Source organism: Oryctolagus cuniculus, chromosome 12 (assembly GCF_964237555.1).
Source record: "Oryctolagus cuniculus chromosome 12, mOryCun1.1, whole genome shotgun sequence".
NCBI lineage: Eukaryota > Metazoa > Chordata > Mammalia > Lagomorpha > Leporidae > Oryctolagus > Oryctolagus cuniculus.
The window spans coordinates 38258572-38275545 of record NC_091443.1 but is presented as its reverse complement, the minus strand read 5'-3'; the positions used below and the strand labels follow the sequence as shown (position 1 = coordinate 38275545).

Below are 16974 nucleotides of genomic sequence, written 5' to 3'. Positions count from 1 at the left end.
TTCTCTTTTAATTTCTTCTGTGACCCATTGTTCATTCAGGAGCATGTTGTTCAATCTCCATGTGTTTGCGTATGCTTTAGGGATTCCTGAGTTGCTAATTTCCAACTTCATTCCTTTATGGTCTGAGAAGCTGCATGGTATGATTCTAATTCTTTTGAATTTGCTGAGACTTGCTTTAAGGCCTAGTATGTGGTCAATCCTAGAGAAGGTTCCATGTTAGCTGTAGGATGAAAAGTTCTGTATATATCTGTTAGATCCATTTGGGCTATAGTGTCATTTAAATCTACTGTCTCCTTGTTGATCTTCTGTCCTGTTGATCTGTCTATTTCTGAGAGTGGAGTATTGAAGTCCCCCAGTACTATTGTATTGGTGTCTAAGTCTCCCTTTAAGTCCCTTAACAAATCTTTTAAATAAACCGGTGCCCTGTAATTAGGTGCATATACAATGATAATCGTTATATCTTCCTGTTGAATTGATCCCTTAATCATTATATAATGCCCCTCTTTGTCTCTCCTAACAGTTTTTGTGGTAAAGTTTATGTTGTCCGATATTAAGATGACTACGCCTGCTCTTTTTTCATTTCTGTTGGTATGGTATATCTTTTTCCAGCCTTTCACTTTCAGTCTGTATGGATCTTTGTTGGAAAGATGCGTTTCTTGTATGCAGCAAATAGCTGAGTTTTGTTCCTTTACCCAATCAGCCAATCGGTGTCTTTTAACTGGATAGTTCAGGCCATTAACGTTCAATGTGACTATTGATAAATAGTAGCTTTGCCCTGCCATTTGCCAAAGATAGTCCGCTTTCTACATTTTCTTCACTAACATTACTTTAAAAATTATAAAACTTGTTTTAGTTTCTATAGTCATATTAGTTTATATAGCCAAAGTGCCATTTGTTACTTGTATTTAAAAGATTGACAAGTCATTACTAGAACTTTTATCGTAGATGGCATTTTTTTTTTGGCTTTTTAATACTACTTTTTATTGTTTGGACAGATGGAAACATGTTTCTGTATTAATAAAACAATGAAAAGGGGCCAGCACTGTGGCTTAGTGGGTAAAGCCACCGCCTGCAGTGCTGGCATCCCATATGGGCAGCAGTTCAAGTCCTGGCTGCTCTACTTCCAATCCAGCTCTCTGCTGTGGCCTGGGAAAGCAGTATAAGATGGCTCAAGTCCTTGGGCCCCTGCACCTGCCTGGGAGACCCGGAAGAAGCTCTTGGCTCCTGGCTTCGGATTGGCGCAGCTCGGCCATTGCGGCTAACTGGGGACTGAACCAGTAGATGGAGGGAAGACCTCTCTCTCTGCCTCATCTTCTCTCTCTGGAATTCTCTGACTTTCAAGTAAATAAATAAATCTTTAAAATAAATAAATAAATATAAATATCAAAGGTACAGCTTTTGGATTATAGCGGTTCTCCCCCCCATAACCACCCTTCCACCCACAAACCTTCCCATCTCCTACTCCCTCTCCCATTCCACTCTTCATTAAGATTCATTTTCAATTATCTTTATATACAGAAGATCAACTTAGTATATACTAAGTTAAGATTTCAACAGATTGTACCTTCACAGACACACAAAGTATAAAGTACTGTTTGAATACTAGTTTTACCATTAATTCGCATAGTACAACACATTAAGGACAGAGATCCTATATGAGGGAGTAAGTGCACAGTGTCTCCCATTGTTGATTTAATTGATACTCTTAATTATGATGTCAATATTCACCCAAGGCTCTTGTCATGAGCTGCCGAGGCTATAGAAGCCTCTTGAGTCCACAAACTCCGACCTTATTTAGACAAGGCCATATTCAAAGTGGAAGTTCTCTCCTCCCTTCAGAGAAAGATACCTCTTTCTTTGATAGGGCCTTCTTGTTGCATCATCACATTGTGGAAGGTGGAAGGGTAAAATGAAGCAAAAGGAAGGTGAATTCCCCCTTACATAATAATGGCATTAATTCTACCTATGAGAGTGAAGCTTTCATGGTCTAATCACCTCTCAAAGGACCCACTTCTTAGCACTGTTTCAATAACAAATAAATTTTAAAATGAATTTTGGAGAGATCAAACATTGAAATAATGACACATGTTTTAGGTTTTGTTGTTACTATCATCTTGTCTCTTTTTTAAGATATGTTTTTTGGTGTATTTGCAGTTGCTATTTCATTTTTTTTTTTTCTGGCCAGAACTTTTCTTTGTTCTGATGTGGTAGAGATGAAATTTCCTTGGTAAACATACCACATTTGTGATCTATTCACCTTCTCTTTGCTACAGTTTCTTGGATGGGTATTGCTGTTTTCCTACTTTTGTGTATAACCCTGGGAGAGTTGTGTGGGAATGGAGGTTGGGAAGACCTGTGTGGAGCTCAATTCCTCTTTTGTGGGAAGCTGTTTCAGGTTAGCACCTCATATCTTTGACATATCCCAATCCTTTTTATTTCTGGCATTACAAGATGCTCCAGGGTCATCTGTTATAGGCATCTTAGGGGTTTGCCTCAGCTCTAAAATCAGCCATTTTCTCCTAAGTGTTCTTTATATAGAAAAGTGGTTTTATTGCGATGCCAGGTGTGATGCCCATTGTTGCTGGAATGTGATTACTTCTAGACCTTCCCAACAGAGTAGGAAATTTATGTTTGCATCCCCTATCTCATGTGCACACACATCTCTGCTTATCAATTCATCTGTATTTGTATTAAACTAAACGTGAGTTCTTACTGATATCCTTAATTCTAATTAATTACTACAGAGTTCATTTTAACCTCACCCTTACTCATATGTAATTTACCTTTCCCAACAGTGAGAACCCAGGCTCCTACCACACAACATCCATTTACGTACTCGTTCAACCCCAGTATGCATTACATGTCCTTCAGAATCATTAGCCCTTTATTTCTATGAGAGACAACTTTACTGATACAGTTCCTTTAGTCTTTATTCTTACAGCTTCCAGTCAATAGGCCATTTTCCAAAGTAACTTGTTGTTTAACTCCCTTATCCTCCTATCTCTTGAAATGAGGCTAAGCCATGTTTTTTACTGCAGGTAGACATTTTTTAAAGCAGAATCTACATTTCTATTCCAGGTTCTGTTGACTACTGGTTGATTCTTTTATTTTATACATTGAGGGTCACTGTGTGCTATAAAGTTCCTGTGGGTTTTGGCAAATGCATGGTGTCATGTGTCCAAATGTGTATTCAGATTAGTTCTGCCACTTAAGAAAACTCTGTTTCTTCTAGTTAAATAGTTGATATTCTCCATCCCTAAACTTGTTGTACCTCTGACCAATTTTCTGCCTTTTATATAATGTCACATAAATGGAATATTATACTATGCAGCTTTTTGTCTAACTTCTTTCACTAAACCCACATGTTGATACTCTAATTAGTACATTATTCTTTTTTCTTATTGAAATCAATATGCCACAGTTTGTTTATCCATTCTCCTAAATAAAGGATATTATATACAGTTGCTTCAAGTTTGGGTGATTTTGAATAATGTTGCCATAAGCTTGTACGTATTTTGTTGTTGCTGTTGTTTGGTCTGCTTTCAAATCATTTGAGTAGTACTCAACTACTCGAACAGTAGTACTGTTCTTGGATCATTCATTAAATCCATTGTAACTTTATGAGAAACTACTAAACACAAACCAGATGACTGTACCATTTTGAATTCCAACCACCAATGAATCAAATTTCCCTTTGCTCTGCATCCTCACAGAAACACAAGAATCAAATGTTTATATACATACTTTTAAAAATAAATGAGTCCCCCCATGTTTCAGTAATGCATCTATTAAAACCTTCGATGCTTTCTTTGAGGACTTACAAGTAAGCTTATGTTCAAGTTTCCATCTACTGAAAAGTGCTATATATACATGAAATTTACGTCTATAAATTTTGTTACCTAGATTGCTAATTTTATTGATGATATTTACTTCTATATAGATTTTGATCTTCAAAGAAATCAAATTTTCCTCCAAAAGATAACAATTCAGGTTATCATTCAGTGCCACAGTTCTTGAGGTTGGTGGCTTTATAGATGAAAAAGCTTAGAGTATTTCATTACTTGGGCAAAGACTCAAAGACAATCAATTGCATGTTATCTACCTTAGTTCTACCCAGGAAACTCAGATTCAAATATCCAAAATGAAATTTGTTAATTCATTCTTAAAACATGATTTTCCTTCTTGTTTCCTTATTCCAGTCAGTAACGTAACCATCTGCCTGCATATGTAAGCCAAACTTCTTCCTCAGGACCCCTTTTTAAATTGATATTCAAAAAAATTTTTTTTTTTTTATTTGAGAGGCAGAGGGAAAGGTCTTCCATTCACCGGTTCACTCCCCAAATGGCCACAATGGCTGGAGCTGGGCCAATCCAAAGCCAAGAGCCAGGAGCTTCTTCACAGTCACCCATTCTTGTGGATCATCTGCTGCTGCTTTCAAAGGCCATAATAGAGCTGAATTGGAAGTGGAGAGCAGCCAGGACATAATGCAGGCAGAGGCTTAACCTACTATACCTAAACAGACCCATAACTGAGACAGAAAATGAAACAGTAATAAAGGCCCTCCCAACAAAGAAAAGCCCGGGATCAGATGGATTCACTGCTGAATTCTACCAGACATTTAAAGAAGAACTAATTCCATTTCTTCTCAAACTATTCAGAACAATCGAAAAAGAGGGAATCCTCCCAAGTTCTTTCTATGAAGCCAGCATCACCTCAATCCCTAAGCCGAAAAAAGATGCAGCACTGAAAGAAAATTATAGACCAATATCCCTGATGAACATAGACGCAAAACTCCTCAATAAAATTCTGGCCAGTAGAATGCAACAACACATCAGAAAGATCATCCACCCAGACCAAGTGGGATTTATCCCTGGTGTGCAGGGATGGTTCAACATCGCAAATCAATCAATGTGATACACCACATTAACGGACTGCAGAAGAAAAACCATATGATTATCTCAATAGATGCAGAGAAAGCATTCGATAAGATTCAACACCCTTTCATGATGAAAACTCTAAGCAAACTGGGTATGGAAGGAATATTCCTCAATATAATCAAAGCAATTTATGAAAAGCCCACAGCCAGCATCCTATTGAATGGGGAAAAGTTGGAAGCATTTCCACTGAGATCTGGCACCCGATAGGGATGTCCACTCTCACCACTGCTATTTAACATAGTTCTGGAAGTTTTAGCCAGAGCCATGACAAGAAAAAGAAATTAAAGGGATATAAATTGAGAAGGAAGAAGTCAAACTATCCCTCTTTGCAGACGATATGATTCTTTACTTAGGGGATCCAAGGAACTCTACTAAGAGACTATTGGAACTCATAGAGGAGTTTGGCAAAGTGGCAGGATATAAAATCAATGCACAAAAATCAACAGCCTTTGTATACACAAGCAATGCCATGGCTGAGAAAGAACTGCTAAGATCAATCCCATTCACAATAGCTACAAAAACAATCAAATACCTTGGAATAAACTTAACCAAGGACGTTAAATATCTCTACGATGAGAATTACAAAATCTTAAAGAAAGAAATAGAAGAGGATACCAAAAAATGGAAAAATCTTCCATGCTCATGGATTGGAAGAATCAGCATCATCAAAATGTCCATTCTCCCAAAAGCAATTTATAGATTCAATGCAATCCCAATCGAGATACCAAAGACATTCTTCTCAGATCTAGAAAAAATGATGCCAAAATTCATATGGAGGCACAAGAGACCTCGAATAGCTAAAGCAATCTTGTACAACAAAAACAAAGCCGGAGGCATCACAATACCAGATTTCAGGACATACTACAGGGCAGTTGTAATCAAAACAGCATGGTACTGGTACAGAAACAGATGGATAGACCAATGGAACAGAATTGAAACACCAGAAATCAACCCAAACATCTACAGCCAACTTATATTTGATCAAGGATCTAAAACCAATCCCTGGAGCAAGGACAGTCTATTCAATAAATGATGCTGGGAAAACTGGATTTCCACGTGCAGAATCATGAAGCAAGACCCCTACCTTACACCTTACACAAAAATCTACTCAACGTGGATTAAAGACCTAAATCTACGACCTGACACCATCAAGTTATTAGAGAACATTGGAGAAACCCTTCAAGATATTGGCACAGGCAAAGAATTTCTGGAAAAGACCCGGGAGGCACAGACAGTCAAAGCCAAAATCAACTATTGGGATTGCATCAAATTGAGAAGTTTCTGTATTGCAAAAGAGACAGTCAGGAGAGTCAAGAGACAACCGACAGAATGGGAAAAAATATTTGCAAACTACGCAACAGATAAAGGGTTAATAACCAGAATCTACAAAGAGATCAAGAAACTCCACAAAAACAAAACCAACAACCCACTTAAGAGATGGGCCAAGGACCTCAATAGACATTTTTCAAAAGAGGAAATCCAAATGGCCAACAGGCACATGAAAAAATGTTCAAGGTCACTAGCAATCAGGGAAATGCAAATCAAAACCACAATGAGGTTTCACCTCACCCCGGTTAGAATGGCTCACATGCAGAAATCTACCAACAACAGATGCTGGCGAGGATGTGGGGAAAAAGGGACACTAACCCACTGTTGGTGGGAATGCAAACTGGTCAAGCCACTATGGAAGTCAGTCTGGAGATTCCTCAGAAACCTGAAGATAATCCTACCGTTCGACCCAGCCATCCCACTCCTTGGGATTTACCCAAAGGAATTTAAATTGGCAAACAAAAAAGGGGTCTGCAGCCTAATGTTTATTGCAGCACAATTCACAATAGCTAAGACCTGGAACCAACCCAAATGCCCATCAACAGTAGACTGGATAAAGAAATTATGGGATATGTACTCTTTAGAATACTATACCGCAGTAAGAAACAACGAAATCCAGTCATTTGCAACAAAATGGAGGAATCTGGAACACATCATGCTGAGTGAAATAAGCCAGTCCCAAAGGGACAAATACCATATGTTCTCCCTGATCGGTGACAACTGACTGAACACCAAAAAGGAAACCTGTTGAAGTGAAATGGACACTATGGGAAACGGTGACTTGATCAGCATAGCCCTGACTGTTAATGAACAACTTAATACATTATCCCTCTTAGTAGTTTTTTTTTGTCTGCTCTACTTAATATGACTGGTTTAATTCTGTAATTAATACACAGTTATTCTTAAGTGTTGAAATTTAACTGAAATGTGATCCCTGTTAAACATAAGAGTGGGAATAAGAGAGGGAAGAGATGTACAATTTGGGACATGCTCAGGCTGACTTGCCCCAAATGGTAGAGTTAGAAACATACCAGGGGACTCCAATTCAATCCCATCAAGGTGGCATGTACCAATGCCATCTCACTAGTCCCAGTGATCAATTTCAGTTCACAATTGATCATAATGAAAGGACTGAGAGTCAAAGGGAGCACATAACCAAGTCTAGTACCTGCTAATACTAACCAATAGAATAAATAAAGGGGAGAGTGATCCAACATGGGAAGCGAGATACTCAGCAGACTCATAGAATGGCAGATGTCCTAAACAGCACTCTGGCCTCAGAATCAGCCCTAAAGGCATTCCGATCTGGCTGAAAAGCCCATGAGAGTATTTCAGGCATGGAAAGCCAAAACACTCAGGCAAAAAAAAAAAAAACAAAAACAACCCTAAATGAAAGATCTCTGTGAGTGAGATCCCAGTGGAAAGAACAGGTCTTCAAAGAAGGAGGTACCTTTTTCTGAAGGGAGGAGAGAACCTCCACTTTGACTATGACCTTGTCTAAACAAGATAAGAGTCGGAGAACTCAAGGGGCTTCCATAGCCTTGGAAACTCATGACTGGAGCATGGGGAGATTACTGAGGCCATAAACAAGAGTGTCAATTTGTAAAGTCAACAACAGGAGTCACTGTGCACTTACTCCTCATGTAGGATCTCTGTCCTTAGCGTGCTGTACATTGAGACTTAATGCTATAACGAGTACTCAAACAGTATATTTCACTCTGTGTTTCTATGGGGGTGCAAACTGTTGAAATCTTTACTTAATGTATACTAAACTGATCTTCTGTAAAAAAAAAAAAAAAGAAGAAGAAATTATCAATTCCCAACTTGACTCTCACTGGGATTAAACATGACAATAGGTCTGATCTGATTTCATCATCATTTAAAAAAAATCATCTATTATTTTTCACTTTATGTTTCTGTGTGGGAGCAAACTGTTGAAATCTCTACTTAATGTATGCTAAACTGATCTTCTGTATATAAAGAGAATCGAAAATGAATCTTGATGTGAATGGAAGGGGAGAGGGTGTGGGAGAGGGGAGGGTTGCGGGTGGGAGGGACGTTATGGGGGGGAAGCCATTGTAATCCATAAGCTGTACTTTGGAAATTTATATTCATTATATAAAAGTTTAAAAAAAAAACCTACTATACCACAGTGCTAGCCCTAAATTGATCATTAGTTTCATTCATTCTTTTTTTTCCCAGCTGATTTATTTCAATATCTCTATAAACCGCTTCCCTAATTTTTAACCCTCCATTTCATATTTGCTTGAATTTTTACACATTTGTTTTTAATTTTATTAGTGTACATTGAAATTTGTATTCCTTGAAGAGTTATTTTCACTTGTTCTTTGTAGTACTGGAAAGGAAGGAATAGGAATCTGAGCATAGGAAAACTTTCAATTTCAAGCCTTTTGTTAATGAATAATTCAGTAAGTACTGAGTATATACTCGGTGTGAATACAGTGCTACTTTCTGGGGGCATAGTGTTATGGTTCTTTTCTTCTCATTTAGTTAGTAACAATAACTAAATTATATAATAGTTAAAGCAATGTTAATTGATAAGAATTGTTGGTTCATAGAAAAATTTGTTAGAAGTCTTCTACCATATCATAGCCTAGGGGTTCTGGTGAGGGAGGGGACTCAGGACAGGCTATACATGCCAATCAAGAACAGCAAGAAGGAGTACCCTTTCAGCATAGATTCAGATGGTTCCTGTGGAGATTCCTTTCTCATCATTTGAGTAGATTCTGAACCTTTAAGATTTCATTATAAGGGCCGGCGCCTGCAGTGCTGCAATCCCATATGGGCGCTGATTTGAGTCCTGGCTGCTCTACTTCCAATCCAGCTCTCTGCTGTGGTCTGGGAAACAGTGAAAGATGGCCCAAGCTCTTGGGCCCATGTACCCACATGGGAGACCTGGAAGAAACTCCTTGCTCCTGGCTTTGGATCGGCGCAGCTCCAGCCATGATGGCCATTTGGGGAGTGAACCAGCAGATTGAAGACCTTTTTTTCTCTGTCTCTGCCTCTGCCTGTGTGTAATTCTGCCTTTCAAATAAATAAATAAATAAATATTTTAAAAATTGCATTATAGCATTAAATCTCAATGTACAGCACACTAAGGACAAAGATCCTACATGAGCAGTAAGTGCACAGTGACTCCGGTTGTTGACTTAACAAATTGACAGTCTTGTTTATGGCATCAGTAATCACCCTATGCTATAACTAGTACTCAAACAGTATTTTTCACTTTATGTTTCTGTGTGGGAGCAAACTGTTGAAATCTTTACTTAATGTATGCTAAACTGATCTTCTGTATATAAAGAGAATTGAAAATGAATCTTGATGTGAATGGAAGGGGAGAGGGAGTGGGAAAGGGGAGGGTTGCAGGTGGGAGGGATGTTATGGGGGGGGAAGCCATTGTAATCCATAAGCTGTACTTTGGAAATTTATATTCATGAAATAAAAGTTTAAAAAAAGTGCATTATAGACTAAATCCTCAATGAGACAAATTTTTACTCGACTGAACAGTATATTTGGAGGCATTTAGTATACAATAAAATTATGTACATTATTTTACATGTCATTTAATTTCTTTCTTTCTATACACTTCAAATTCCTTATTTCTTTTTTTCTCATCTCCTTTGCCTCTGATAGAATTTGTGCCACTCTATTTATAATAGTTGTCTTATCTTTCTCTGCTGCTTCTCTGCCTTGTCTTACCTCTTGAATCTTTAAGGCATTTTTTCTTGACTCTTATTTGCTTATGTGTATTCCAACTTTTGAGATAGTATCATTTCAATTTTTTTTATTGATATTTTTAATCTAATAAGTGTGGCATTGAATTAAAATGAGTTAGAGAATGAAAATAAATTGTAATTTTTCTGATCAGCTTGCTACTAGTTCTTTTTTTTAATCAGTTGAGGTCAATATTTTGCTTCTTACCATTGAACAAGGTGAGTTTCAGAAAGCACAAAGGTTGTATTGACTAATTTAGGGATAAATCAAGAAATGTGACATTTCATGCATGGGCCTTTTCTCTTAGAGTGCAAGGTTGTCAGTCAGAATTTGCATGGTATAGGAAATCAATTGAAACTTGAGCCCATAGACATTTACTTCAGCAAAATTCTTACTAATTATCATGACTATGTCAAGTTACACTGCTGTAGGCATAATTTAGAGTTTACGAAAGGTTTTGATTCTTTTGTTTAGTTGTATACTTCATAGTAATGAAATATACCTTATAGTTCTTCATATGTATTTCATATAACATCAGCCAGTAAGTCTTTACTTATACTAGTAATGTATTATATATTGTCAATGCTATTAGTAAACCTTAGTTCCTTTCCTAAATTCATTTTATATGGGAATTGATAGTCTTGTATAGCTGTTTCATACAGCTTTTTTTTTTTTAAAAAAAGATATGTTGTCTAATTTTTGTGTTGTCTTAAATAATACAGTAATGAAGTATTGATTGTAGGTCTGAATTTAATTTTCTGAAAATCACTTTTTTTTTTTAGCTTAGCTATTGAATGATCCCACTCAGAAAATTATGTCAGATATATCGAATTGGTACTATCAGTGCCAATTGATATCCAAGATCTGGTCTCATTTTCCAGTACACTGTATCAGCAAAGTAAAAGGCTACAGTGCAAATCCAGCCTGCCCCTCTTTTTGGAAATAAAGTTCTATTGGAACACAACCATACCTGTTCATTTACAATGGGTCTATGAATACTTTTGCACTACACAGGCAGAATTTAGAAGCTATAACAGAGGACATATGGCAAAGCTTAAAATATACACTATCTGGTGTGTGTGCTGATAGATGTTCTCTGTAGTGTAGCTGAGACTAAGTTAATATGTAATATTATTATTAATATTATTATTATTATTATTAATATTATTAATATGTAATATGTGTGTGCTGATAGATGTTCTCTGTAGTGTAGTTGAGACTAAGTTAATATGTAATCAGGCTTTGTGACAGATACTTCCTGTGACTTAAGTAAATACAAACACAGAAATTTAAGTATCAATTTTTTTCAGATTCATGTTTGAATTCAAAGTTGTGAATGTCTATAAAAATTTTCAAATCTCAAATTTACCAGTTTTTTCATTTTGATTAACAGTATATTTTTCTCTAGATGGCCATTTATCCCTATACTTACAGCAATTATAAAGATTAATAATTAAGTAACATTGAGATCCAAATGTTACATGGTTGAGTTAGCTCATTCCTCACTGTGTGTCAGACCCAGCACAGTGATTTAATCAAAATATAGTTCAAATGCAAGTATCAGAAAAATGACAAACCTCTATATAGTGTATACATTTAAGGATAGGTACTCAAATTATTTAAAGTCTGAATGCTGGCCGGTGTGCGGCTCAATAGGCTAATCCTCCGCCTGCGGCGCTGGCACACCGGGTTCTAGTCCCGGTTGGGGTGCTGGATTCTGTCCCAGTTGCTCCTCTTCCAGTCCAGCTCTCTGCTGTGGCCCGGGAGTGCAGTGGAGGATGGCCCAGGTCCTTGGGCCCTGCACCCACATGGGAAACCAGGAGAAGCACCTGGTTCCTGCCTTTGGATCGACTCGATGCAGCATGCTGGCCACGGTGGCCATTGGAGGGTGAACCAATGGCAAAAGAAAGACCTTTCTCTCTGTCTCTCTCTCTCTCACTGTCTGCTCTGCCTGTCAAAAAAAAATAATAATAATAATAAATAAAGTCTGAATGCTAAGTTCGTTTGCCAGAGAAACTGTATCGCTCTTGTTAAGAAAATATGATTTTAATTTTTAAAAGAAATTTTAATTTTTTACAGTCATCTTAATATTACAATGTAGATGATTATATTAACCCTTTCTTATTGAAAGGTGTTAATTTAAAACATTGGAACCATTCATCTACTTCTCCTTAACATTATAATTATTTTATATTGCCATTCCTGAAAGCAACTTATGAGAACTACATGAAAATTCTATGTACTTTGTTCTGTTAATTACAAAATAGGTCACATACTACCTTATTATTTTCTTCCTGGTCATTTATAATTCCATGAATCTAAAAATGGAGATTTATAGCCTTTGTAACTAAATTTTTTATCTGCAAAGATTCCTAGGAACCTACCAATCTAAATGTTTCATTATCATGTATTTGTTCACATTTTAAATTCTAAGGTATAATAAAGTCATTGTGAAATTTATGAACACCTACATTGCATTTTATTGGGAATTGCCATATTCAGCTCTTATTTTGATTTCATCTAAAAGACTGGCATTAAGATAAATGTTTCTCACAATGTCTGACTTCCTTATAAGCCGTAGTTAGCTAATCAATAACTGATGGTCAGAAACCACTAGTGTCTTCACATAATTTCACTATGACCATGAATGAATGTAAGAATTTTATATCGTTTTTGCTGCATTTTTCAACTGAATAAACAATAAGTGGTTGTTTTCACAATTCTTGTAGAATAAGCTTATAGTATAATTCTTGTTGAATAAGTAGCGTCTTTTAAATTGTTGATTTATTTTGGAGAAAAGAAATGATGAGTACTTACCATTCTCGAAATGTGGATCCAAGTGGATATTAGTAGTTTAAGATACATAAGTTATATGTAATTCAAAATTACTATCCCTTTCCATTAACTTATACTATCCAAGTACATGTATAATAAGTTTTTAATGTATATTTATATTTTATGTTAAAATATTATGTTCTAAAATTACTAGCATATGTATGATGTAGCAATTTCATTCAGTGGGGAAGTTTGTAATGATTTTTGTAGTATATTTTTTGACTGTCTTCCATTATTTTTTCCTGGTATCATCTTTTATAGTAAATGTTAAATCATTGAAGCACAGAAATGAGAAAAAAAGCAGGAAGTTGGATATCTAAATTTTAGTGCAACTTTTAAAAGCTGGAATTATTTCTAGAATCTGTATCATTTCATTAGTACTCAAAACAGATTTTCTTTTAGTTTATTCAGGTTAATGTTTGCCTAATATACATTTTCTACAATATGTTGTTTAGAACTTCCTTATTTATCTTTCTTCAGTTCATCATCAACAAACATTTCAGTAATCACCATGATGATTAAAAAAAGAATGCATTCATGAGAGCAATCAATTAACTTTCTGTGTCTTTCAATTGAATATATTACCAAAAAAAAAAAAAAAAAAAGAGAGAGAGAGAGAGAAAGGTCATCTAAAAAACATGAGCCAATTTTGGTCAACCTTTCTAGATAGTATATTTGTTTTAATAAATAGGTAGTAGCAAGAGATTTTTTCAGGTCAGTTAGTGTAATTATTTGTCATTGCTTTTGAGGTAACATAGTTAAACTTTGTAATAAAACTACTTGACTTATTTCCAAAAAAAAAAAAAAAAAAAGGAAATACAGTTTCGGGTAAGAATTGAAGGTCCAAGAATAAATATAGTGATGAGAACGAGTGCTTCTATCACTGGGGAACTTTCTTCATCTAAGCACATATGAACAATTGATCCTTGTAGTCATATATAGCAGTAAACATTAATAACTTAACAGTCTGAAGTCAGTGCAGAAGATATGGAGCATTATTGAAAGATGGAGTCGGGCAGGTGGCACTTTAATATGTTCAGTGTCATGGTTGACTCTAAAGACTAGTCGAATAAAATTACTTGAGGTTCTAAAGATTTAAAAAGCGAACTCATTTTGCTGCACTAAGGAAATGCTACTGATCAGGCTTTCTGTGTCCCTTTTTTCTAGGCTAGAAAATATTAACCCTGAAGAAAATGACATGGTAAGCCATTCTCTGAGGAGATTTCTTGATGTCAGTCTTATATCTTAGAGGCTTAAGTTCAATTGAGTGGGTTTCAAGAACTAAGATGTGGGAAAAAGAAGAATTGACACACTAATAATGTACATCTTTGCTGCAATATGAAAATTCAATAACTTCACTCAGTCAATTTACAATTCACATGTGCCTATTAATTAAAACCCTATATTAAATAAAATATATTAAAACTTCATGTCTGACTAACATATAATGGTGTTGGTAGACATTACAGGAATTACTGAACAGAATAAACAATGCAGACACAGGGATAGCTATTCAGAAGAATGGAGCTGTAATTGTGGATAGAATCTACAAGACCAAGGAATGTAAAAAGAGAATAACTGCAGAAGAAATGAATGCACTGATAGAAGAACGGGATGCTGCCTTGTCTCAGGTAACTCTGCATGTATCTGTGAAAGCATATGCCTCCCCTTTGTTTAACTGTTAAAGAGTGACTTGCCCAGATATTTTTCATTTGCTTTCATTTATAGCATATAATGAATACCAACATGTTTAGATATATTGCAATAATTACATACTTTGTTATGCCACAGTTCAAAATTGACACTGATTTCGTAGAAAATCAAATGCATATTCAGTTTTCACAAAATAAAACTTTTTTGATACATGTTAACTTATCAGAGAAATTTAGTGATTTCTTTAAGGTAATCACTTTTACATGACACTTTTTCCTACCCATGTTGCAGCTCTGTGAAAGCTGAGATTGTCTTTATTACTGTTTTATTCCTGATTCCTAATTCAGTGCCTTTTAGATAATGTTGGTAAATGAGTCAGATGATTAGCTCATTCTTTCCTGGACATTCCTTACACCTTCCTACTCTAACTGAAACGTGATTACCTCCCCAAGCTACTGCGTCCACTGTGTCTGCTCAAGCAGTGGCTGTATTCTCTTCCACGTAGTTACAGCACTGGCGTTGGAGGCTTACTGGCTTATTCCTTAATAGTGTTTTTAGGTTAGTGTTCCTTTTTCCTCCCTAAAAACCCACTGTTTTGAAGCCCATGCATCAGCCTGTACCATCTAGTACACATGTGCACACTGCTGTATCACTTCCCTAATTTCTTAAAGATTTTAAGATCTATTCACTGCCTCATTATTTGACCTACTTTTATTATAATTCTTGCTGATTTAAATATCTATGTAGATGATCCTTTCAATACCACAGCCACTCATTTCTTAAGAGTTTCTTTCTTCTAACCATAGTGTACTGACCACTTCTGCCATTTCCTCCATGGTCATAGCCTATTCTTGGTTATTATTCTCAATTTCAAGCATCCCACTTTTTTTTAGGGCAAATTAGATTGGGGTATGTGTTAGTGCTTTAGAATCTTATTTTGTTTTTCTATTTATTCCCTTTTTAAAACATTAAAATTGTTTTGATTATTAATAATTATATATTATATATGGGGTACAGTACAACATTTCAGTATGTATACAATATGTACTGATCAGATCATGGTAATTAATGTTTTCCCCTCATTGGCATTACACTATGATTGGAGCCTTGGAGTTCCTGTGTTACTTGCTCAGAAATTATAATAGACTATGAAGTATAGTTACCCCAGCATGCTGTGGGACTCACTCCTCTATCTAACTCTGAGTTGGTACTCATGATTAAACATCCCTGGACTCCTCCTCCCAGCCTCTAGTAATTACTATTCTTTGTTCAGATTGAGTTTTTGGTTTTTTTGTTTGTTTGTTTTCACCTATCTGGTATTTGTCTTTCTGTGTCTGGCTTATTTCATTTCACTTAATATGCTTTAATTCCTTATATTTTGTCACAAATGATAGAAAATAATTCTGTTATGGCAGAGTCGTATTACTTTTTCTTCATTCGTATGTTGATGTGTTGTGGTGGATTCGTTCTGAGAGGAGGAGCGTGGTGGGGGCAAGAGATGCAGAGTCACCGCCGAGTCACCACACAGACCCTGGCCAGAGGCGAGCAGCCCGCAGATTCCTTTATTTCAGTTGGTACAACAGCTTAAATAGCCAAGGCAGCCAATCCGGTCAAGGGGCAGTTTATGCCCTAACCAGTCACAGCCTGTTGCCAGGCAGTATCCGAAGTCATCCAATTACATCCTGTTGCCAGGTAGTCTCTGTTGCCAGGTGGTTTCCCAGGGGGGTTCCCAGGGGGTTTCTGAAGCCACTCCTGAGTAACAGACACTGGCTTGCCAGCGGCCATCTTGACATGGCCTTCTCATTCCACCACATTGATGGACACCTTAGTTGATTCTGTATCTAGGCTATTATGAACTACAATGGCTGTTTTTGGCTACACTAAACGTGATGGAGCAGGTTTCTCTTTGGTAAATGATTTCATTTCTTTTGAATATATATCCTTTAGTAGGATTGTTGGATCAAAAGGCAGTTCCATTTCTAGTTTTGTTTTTTTGTTTGTTTGTTTTTTAAGAAATTTCCAGGCACTGGCGCTCTGGCAAAGTAGGCTAATCCTCCACTTGCATCGCTGGCATCCCATATGGGTGCCAGTTTGTGTCCTGGCTACTCCACTTCTGATCTAGCTCCCTACTGATGGCCTGGGAAAAACAGCAGAAGATGGCTCATGTGCTTGGGCCCCTACCAGCCAAGTGGGAGAACCAGAAGAAGCTCCAAGCTCGTGGCTTCAGCCTGGTTCGTCCCTGGCCATTGTGACCACCTTGAGAGTGAACCAGAGGATGGAAAATCTCTCTGTTTTTGCCTCTCTCTCTCTCTGTAGCTGTGACTTTGAAATAAGTAAATAAATCTTTCAGTAAATATATTATCTGTTTATGTGGATATTTGGACTTTTTCGTTTCCATTTGGATGCCCTTTATTTCTTTATCTTCCCTGATTGCCCTAGCTAAGACTTCCAGTTCTATGTTGAATAAGAGTAGTGAGAATGAATA

At 36.6% G+C, this 16974-nt stretch overlaps 1 protein-coding gene across 7 annotated transcripts in view; it reads left to right on the top strand.

The window, feature by feature from the left end:
- The window catches only part of MIPOL1 (mirror-image polydactyly 1), a 353299-nt gene that overhangs the window by 97675 nt on the left and 238650 nt on the right, over window positions 1–16974 (top strand). For all 7 annotated transcript variants that reach the window (XM_051822777.2, XM_051822776.2, XM_017348269.3 and 4 more), the window contains 2 exons: window positions 14004–14037; window positions 14297–14467. In XM_051822777.2, coding sequence (XP_051678737.1) covers window positions 14004–14037; window positions 14297–14467 — 205 coding nt within the window. The remainder of the gene's footprint in view (window positions 1–14003; window positions 14038–14296; window positions 14468–16974) is intronic.